We start from the raw sequence: 8,621 nt of genomic DNA, 5'->3' as shown, positions 1-8,621 counted from the left end.
CAGCATCGGCCACGCAGTGCCGCGTGTTGGAATTGGTATCGGGAGTAGCCAAAAATGGTGCAGCACATATAGTATGTATGTACTTTATATTACTGCATCTTTGACGTTTATAAAACCGTTGATTTCCAATGTTACAGGTTTGTCTCACACTAGACGTTGATGACGTTATTGGCTGCCGCCGGAAGTGGTCGTTTGAAATTGTAGTTCGCCACTACGTCCGCATATCAGCAGAAACCAGTTGGTACAGTACAGCATTTCTACATCAAAATCGTATGGTTTAAGCCATTTGGGGATTTTTCTTTTAATATCTTGTTAGAAGTCATCTCAGATTAATTGAGTGGTTTATCCTATCGTGGCGACATCGCTGTTAATTCTTGTCAAACGATAACATTGGGGCAGTATCCGACAGACGTTTACGTTAGTGCCTGAACTTGTCAGATGTTGCTTATCGGACTCTGACGTCTTTTTTGTTGTTTTAGCGAAATAACGAAATTACTTTTTAATTTCATGTCTTTGCCACACGATTTGTTGATCTGTGTAAAGAGTACTGTCCGGTAAATAAATATGCAATTACCAAAGGAGGGGTGTTGCCTGCATGCATTATAGTAACGCTGCTTCGGATATGGATGACGCAAGGATTAACAAAGAGGCTGCAGCGGGTAAAGATGGGGAACAAAGTGGGCCATCTCACGAGTTTGTGAAAAGCGAAGCCTCAAGTCCAAAGCAACAAAGGCAAGAGTGCAACCGCCGATTTTATTCCCCAACCAGTTTTAGTCAAAACACTTTACAACTGTATTAAAGATTTTTTTTTTTTTTTTTTTTTTGGGCTAATGTATAAATACGTTTATTTTGGAGAACAATTTTTAAAATTATCGAATTGTATTACTACACATAAACAATCCTCTGCAACGTGTTTGTTCCATACAATAAATAACAACCGGAGTGTGTTACAGTCCTGCTGATATTTCCCCATCTGCATCTCCCGAGGCCAGTGGATTGTTGTCATTGCCATGGGAGATGGTATCCCAAATTGTGTCACACCTTCCGGCTCATTGTGTCATTTCTGTGCTACCAAAGGTGAGTTGTAAAGACTTTTGCCTTACCCATTTCTTCATTTCACAAAGAGTTTATTATAAATATACAGTGGTATGAAAAAGTATCTGAACCGTTTGGAATTTCTCACATTTCTGCATAAAATCACCATCAGATGTGAGCTGATCTTTGTCAAAATCACACAGATAAAAAAAGTGTTTTAACTAAACCTATAAATGGTTGGGTGGTTTTTCATATTTTAATGAGGATAGTATGCAAACAATGACAGAAGGGGGGGGGGCATAACTAAGTGAACCATCACATTTAATATTTTGTGGGCCCCACTTTGGCAGCAACAACTTCAACCAGATGCTTCCTTCAGCTACAGATCAGTCTGGCACATTGATCAGGACTAATTTTGGCCCGTTCTTCTTGACAAAACTGCTGTAGTTCAGTCAGATTCCTGGGATGTCTGCTTGTCTGGCATGAATCGCTGTCTTTAGGTCATGCCACAGCATCTCAATTGGGTTCAAGTCTGGACTTTGACTTGGCCACTCCAGAACTTGTATTTTGAAGTTGATTTACCGTACTTGTGTGTTTTGGATCATTGTCTTGTTGCAGCATCCATCCTGTGTAGGCAGGGCAGCTTTAAACCCCTCATCAGTGTTTGGGCACACACCTGACTTAAATTGTTTGGTAAAAATTGGTTTCAATTGCTCTTTAAGTCTCCTTAAGCAGAGGGTTCACTTACTTATTTTTCCCCCTTCTGTCATTGTTTGCATGCTATCCTCATTAAAATATGAAAACCTATAAATGCTTGGGTGGTTTTAGTTAAAGCAGACACTGTTTTTACATTTGTGTGATTTTTGACAACGATCCGATCACATTTGATGGTGATTTTACGCAAAAATGTGAGAAATTCCAAAAGATTCAGATACTTTTTCATACCACTGTAGCTATGATATCTATAATTCTCTTAACTTCTCATAGCCTTACAATTGGTCTACGATTTGATTTCTGCTTGTTTGAGTTAAAATGAATTTAGTCAAGGTATGGTACTATGGTCCGGTTGTTAAAACGCTTATGGTGTGTTACAGAAAAAACGTTGGCATGGTCCTTGTCTGTTTTCTCATTACAGGTTTGTTGTGCTTTGCGCAATGTCGGGAAGGATAGCACAGCCTGGCAGCTGCGGGCGCGCAGACTCATCGGGTCTAACGTTAGCTTTCCAGTTGGGCCAAGGGAAGACTTCGACTGGCCCATTGCTTGCTTGGAGATGGAGAAACTGATTTCATGCTGGTCCAGCGTCGCACAGGTTGTGACAAGGGAGCCTCAAGATTCTGCGGCGGACCAAGTAAGGGCCTTGCAAGATGGGTTACCAGCGGCCGAGGGACAAGAAGATGATGGAGCGGATGTTCTAGAACCGGAGAGAGTTGGAGTGCTTGAGGAAGCATATAATGGTGAGGAAGGAGTGGTATTCGGCGAGGAGCATCTGGTCCAGTTGAGGGAAGTACTGGATGAAAGATTAGAAGATCATCAAGAACCAGTGATCGAGGAAGTTGAGGATCACCCAATTTTATTTGAAGGCCAAAATGACGCTCCTGATCATCAGCAGGGGGATCTTGAGTTTCAGGGTAATGGAGGACATGTAGAAGTAGAGCATCAACCCTCCAGAGGTCCGAGTCCACCCCCAGAACTTGAGTGCATCACTGTACTTTCAGGACATATTGGGGCGATCAACTCCATCCTCTTATTGGGGGGTGATGGGGCTGTTTGTGCCACGGGCTCCAGAGATTGGGATGTTAAACTTTGGAATTTACAGGCAGACTCTGGCAACATGCTTATGCATACCTTGACAGGCCAGGGCCACTTCAACACTCATCAGGGCTGGGTGTGGTGTTTGGCATCTCAGGGACCCCTTCTGGCTTCGGGGGGCTCTGACGAAACTGTGAGGTTGTGGGACCTCCAAGCTTGTGGGGCAGAGAGGGGCGTGATCAAGACTGAAGCTGTCGTCATCTGCATGTCTTATCTGCCAGATGTATTGCTGGCTGGTACTTTTAATAAGAAGATCCAAATGTATGACCCTAGAGGTGATATGCTTTTACTGAACCTCATTAGGCACACCAGCACAATTTAATGAAAACCAGTACAAGCTGAAGTGTAATGTTTGCCTTTTAGTAAGTCTTCATGTATGCAGAATGCTTAGATACATTTAAAAAACTGAATGTGATGTGGAATTTAGAACTTTAGATAAGATGTGACCTGTCAGTTTAAAAAAAAAATTTTTTAATATAATTTAGATTTATCTTGAAATTTCACCCTAAAGCCGAATGATTGGCGTTTATACGAAGTGCAATTGAGAATGTTTTAAACAGCTCTTGTACTGAATCTCATTCAATTGTTCTGTTGTTCCTCAGTGTATATTGTCCTTCTCTCTGATATTAAAAACATTCTTTTTATTTTACTCATAGCTGCTGTTCCATTGGTGAAAACCCTTAAACACCATAGCAATTCTGTCCTGTGCCTGGCAGCAGACGATAAGTACGTAATATCTGCGAGTAGAGACAACACTGTGGTCGTCCATGATCGCAGGGCAGACAAGAGATTGATTAAAGTTCGGGTAAGTGTAACAACACATTGAAGAAATTATAATCCTATGACAGACAAATTTAAACAGCTTCCTATATTTCAGCTGCGCTCTTACCTGCGTTCCATGAGCTATAGTGGCAGCGAGATTTGGGGAGGTGACTTAAAGGGCAAACTCCGTTGTTTTTCCATAAAGCAAGGGATCATAAAACGCCTGTCATGGTTCGATGTGGGGCACACAGCTATGATCACAGGCATTAACAAGTCACCTGGAAGCCTCTATACGTGTTCCTCTGATTTTACTGTCAAGGTAAGAAAGTGCCAGTAATGTGAAGAAAAAAAGGTACTTGATTCATAAAATCGCCCTGTTGGATGTCACTTCATTTATTGTCTTTCTTGTGGCTGCAATAACTACAATTACAACTGCAAAATAATAGCCGTTTACAGGCTCCAGTCTATGGAATACGTATGACCTACCATTTTTTTCACAACAATGCACTCTGATGTCACCATGCCAATGAAAAGTCAACACGGTGACTGTCAAATCAGTTTTCTGTTTTTCTCTGTGTGATGTGCAAGCACTCATGGCCAATAACAAGGCGCCCTTGCATCACAGGATAATTGCCAAGTATCAGGATAAATGATGTGGTGAAAAAGTTTACCGGTAATCTGAAACAGAATTGTCATAAAAACAAGTTCTACATAGTATTTGTCAGTCTTTGCACGTTGTCAGCTTTTAACTTGAAACCTGAGGACTATTTAAAAAAATCTGGTATCGATATGTTTTTTTTTTTTTTTTTCAATAATTCAGTTTTTCCCCATCTTCAGGTGCACATCCCTTGTGGGCCTCCAAAGACATTATGCACGATGCGACACCAAGAAGGAGTCTTAGGGGTGAGTTAATTGCCTTACTGCTCTGAAAAAGATGTTTTTACTATTTATGTAAAGTTGGTCAAATTACTTTCATTCATACTTTTTTTTTCTTTCAAATATTTTTATTCATTTTTTAATGTACATAGAACAGCAATAAATAACAAAATTACTAACAAAATATTTTTGCAAATTAAAACCAGAAGCGCATAGGAAATCAAAACAGCCCCTCCCACCAACCCACAACCCCAACTGTCCTGACTAGCTATATAATTCAGGCACACCATGCATACCAATGATAGGTTATTAGCAGTGCATCACAATCAAGCTGTTGTATTTATGTCCATATACATATATATATTCGATAACCTCTAGAGAGGGAAAATTAAACATAATAATAGTAATAAATATACACACAGTGCACAAAAATACACACGGTCGCAGGCTTCACCTGGGACTGTGTGCTTTGGTCAGATGAGACCAAGATTGAGCTTTATGGCAACAAACACTCTAAGTGGGTCTGGCGTGCCACGAAAGATGCGCATGCTGAAAAGCACCTCATACCCACTGTGAAGTATGGGGGTGAGTCAGTGATTATGTGGAGCTGTTTCGCTTCCAGGCCCTGGGAACCTTGTTAGGGTGCATGGAATCATGAATGCTTTGAAATACCAGGACATTTTAAATCAAAATCTGTTGCCTTCTGCCCGAAATCTGAAGATAGGTCGTCGTCACTGGGTCTTTCAGCAAGATAATGACCCTAAACATATGGCCAAATCTACACAGAAATGATTCACCAGACACAAAATCAAGCTCCTCCCATGGCCATCTCAGTCCCCAGACCTTGTTTTGTTGGCAAAAATGGGTTGTACAAAGTATTAACACCAGGGGTGCTAATAATTGTGACACACATTATTTGATGTCAAATAATTTTTTCTTTATGTGGGATTTTTCCCCACTGAATGAATGCACTTGTATTAAAGATTGGATTTTTCTCTTTTTTTCCATTAAGGTCCCATATTATTTGAATACAAAAAATATATATTAGAAGCTAAAAAACACATCTTTTTCAGGGGTGCCAATAATTATAGAGGCCACTGTATGTCTCAAGAGCCGTTTCCCCACATCTAAGCATAACTCATGGCTTTGTTAGAATATTGTGAAAATAGGTCAAAAAAGGATCCCATGTCAAATGAAACTTTCTCCTTGACCTGGTCATAGAAAAGCGCAGCATTTCTAACTTGAGACAAGACATTAGGTCGCGAAGCCACTGGTCAAGCGTGGGCAGAGTAGCACCTTTCCATCTTGGCAAAATTGGGCGTCTAGCCAAGAGCAGTGCAAAAGTGATCATACGGTGTTCTGTAGATGACAAATGACCAGTTTTCACCAAAAATACCAAACAGAGCTAGAGTGGATTGATGCTAATATTCTTATTTAGAACTGCGGACAGAGTTTGAAAAACATTGTGCCAAAATTTTTGCAATTTGGGGCAGAGCCAATACATGTGTATCAGTGTAGCATCCCCTGATTTGCATTTATCACAGGTGGAAGTTATGTTAGGGTAAAAACTGGACAGCTTGGCTTTTGACATATGAGCTCTGTACACCACCTTGAGCTGAAGGAGGCAGTGCCTAGCACAGATTGATGATTTATGTATTGAAGATAATATAGAATCCCACAGATTATCAGGGAGGTGCCCCAAATCCTATTCCCAGGCTGCCCTCACTTTTATCAGTCGCCGAGCCCAATGACAATAAAATGTAACTGTGCAGTTTCGACAGTGCACCTTTAGGGATTGGATCGAAGCAAAGAAAGCGGTCGATTAGATTCGTACTGGGTACTGAGGGGAAATTGGGCACATTCGAGCGCACATAATGCCTGACTTGCAAATAACGAAAAAAGTGAGTTTTGGGCAGATTATATTTCTCGGTTGAGTAAATGAAACAAAATGTCCATCTTCAAACATGTCGGCAAAGGATTTGATACCCTTATTGTGCCACATCCAAAAGTTATAATCAGAGGAAGAGGGACTGAAAAGGTGGTTGGAGGCAATTGGACTCAAGAGAGAAAATAGTTGGTAATTAAAGAATTTTCATTCATACTTTTGAGTGTAAAAATGGAACATCCAATGTAAAAAAAAATCATTCTAATTTCAAATTTGTTTTCTCATCGAAAGTAATGCACAGTGAAAACTACTCAAAGCAAAATTGTCACAGCCTTAACAAAATATATTAGCTTGACAGATGTTTTAATATTTGAACATTTTTACCTGAAATACAAGTGTATAGTTAACAAAAATACTGGGTGATTCCAAATGAATGTGCCAACATCATAACACAAAATGTCAAAAATGAAAAACATACAGCAAAAACATCTAGCTTGGACACATGTGTTGTCTTTACTTTATTTCATGTTTTATAAGTGCTCAAACCTCTACTACTACTTACAAGTGGCCAGTGCGGTAAAGACAACATCAAGCTGATGGGAGAATTCCTCCCTTACGCGCCTTAGCGTGTCGCGGTATGTGTTGATTGCAGCTGTTGTATGATCTTTCATGTCATCGATATTTGCTGGGAGTCTGAGCACTTATAAAACATGAAATAAAACTTGAAATGGTGTTCAACATATGTGTCCAAGCTAGAGGTTTGTAATGTTTTTCATTTTGGACATGTTGTGTTATGATTCTGGCACATTCATTTTGAATCGCCTTGTATCATAAAAGTAAAATACATTACACTGTATTATTACTATGCTTCAAATATTCCTACATAACTTTTTCAGTACCATTGACGATAATAGATGTCCAATAATGTGGTTCTTGGTTTGTCAATAATAGACGTCCAATTCATTTTGTTCATTTGGAATGGACATCTATCGCGTAAATGGTGAGTGGGTGCAGTTATAGTCAAACCTAACAAGTAGTTTGCATTAATCATGCTTGAATGTTGTCTCATAGATTTTGTAGTGAAGAGTAACACCTTTTCTCATGACTCAATAACTTCCATTATCTGTTGGTCTTGGTCATGTTCTCCACCTTGCCGTTATTAGTATCCTTTTTAAACGTTTTGTAAAGAAACACAAAAATGCTGGGGAAATTCCTCCATTTTTTTCTGAGCTGTATTTTTTTGGTTTTAGGTTAAGTAATAGACCACCTTTTGGACTTGACTTTGGCTCTCCCACAGTAATTCATAACAATGATGAAATTGCATTTCATATGTGTGGATGTATAAAGATATTTTCCTTGTCGTCTTTTCTTTCAGCTGAGTGTGGAGGCTGGAGTCCTTGCTGTTGCCTTGGGGAATATGTGTGTAGAAATCTGGAGACCCACAAAGAGTGAGACTTGAAATTCGAGTTGGACACACCTTAGTGTCCTTCACAATACTGTTCCAACCTGTAAAGTGATGAATGTTTTCAGCACTTCTCTTTAAATATACTTGATGTACTCTTTAGATACAAGTCTTGAAAATGGCTATGCAGGATCTTTAAGTTGAGAAAATAAGGTGACATTTAAAAATAGATCTCTTATTTGTATAGAAAGGCACATTTTAAATTATCTTCATATAAGGTCAGTCTGTAATTGAGTTTACAGTATACTATGTATACCATATGGTGTATATTTGAATGTATGTGTTTGTCTATATAATACACTATATACAATTTCATTTAATAAATTCAGAATGTTGTTGAAAGTTTATATTTGTTTCAATAAGTGAAACTTAATTTTTTTTACACAGCTTCATTAGCCACCTAATTGCAATGAAAAATCGATTTTCTCATGTAACATTCTAATTTCTTGAGTTGGTAAGATTTGGGTTTCTTATGACTAATTTATTACAAAAGTGAAAAATAAAGTGATGAAATGCTTCATGTTGTTTAGTAAATCTCTAAGTCTTGACCAGGACAGACCTAGGCTTTCATGTTGACTGCAAAATGCGCTGTCAATCAACACCACCTTTGGTCATCATTTTGTGGCTGTAAAGTCACGCAGCAAGGAGGATTAACGATTGCTTTGTGATTAAAGAAGGTGGCAATTACTATTTTTTTGACTTTGTATTTTTTTCCTTCTTGGTAAATATAATTTAGATACATTTATATTTCGTTGGGTTGTCTCTGATATTAAAGCTGGTTTGATGAACTCT

At 39.0% G+C, this 8,621-nt stretch overlaps 1 protein-coding gene across 1 annotated transcript; it reads left to right on the top strand.

Annotated features, from left to right (window-relative positions):
* The first annotated feature begins 6 nt into the window (after positions 1–6).
* Positions 7–8,605, top strand: fbxw9 (F-box and WD repeat domain containing 9). The gene is made up of 8 exons (XM_057861164.1): positions 7–241; positions 607–732; positions 954–1,077; positions 2,171–3,119; positions 3,501–3,649; positions 3,722–3,925; positions 4,444–4,509; positions 7,743–8,605. The coding sequence occupies exons 1-8, from the start codon at positions 129–131 to the stop codon at positions 7,824–7,826; spliced, it is 1,815 nt and encodes a 604-aa protein (XP_057717147.1). The 5' UTR covers positions 7–128; the 3' UTR covers positions 7,827–8,605.
* Positions 8,606–8,621: the final 16 nt, after the last annotated feature.

This window comes from Corythoichthys intestinalis, chromosome 16, assembly GCF_030265065.1.
Source record: "Corythoichthys intestinalis isolate RoL2023-P3 chromosome 16, ASM3026506v1, whole genome shotgun sequence".
Taxonomy (NCBI): domain Eukaryota; kingdom Metazoa; phylum Chordata; class Actinopteri; order Syngnathiformes; family Syngnathidae; genus Corythoichthys; species Corythoichthys intestinalis.
The sequence above is the reverse complement of the archived record's forward strand: the minus strand, read 5'-3'. Positions and strand labels throughout refer to the sequence as shown.

Bases quoted from the DNA above. Each gene is read 5' to 3' on its own strand.
- fbxw9 (XM_057861164.1), top strand. From the start codon at position 129: ATGTTACAGGTTTGTCTCACACTAGACGTTGATGACGTTATTGGCTGC. The intron at 733-953 runs GCAAGAGTGCAA...AGTGTGTTACAG, and splicing joins TCAAGTCCAAAGCAACAAAG to TCCTGCTGATATTTCCCCAT. The intron at 3,926-4,443 runs GTAAGAAAGTGC...CCCCATCTTCAG, and splicing joins CCTCTGATTTTACTGTCAAG to GTGCACATCCCTTGTGGGCC.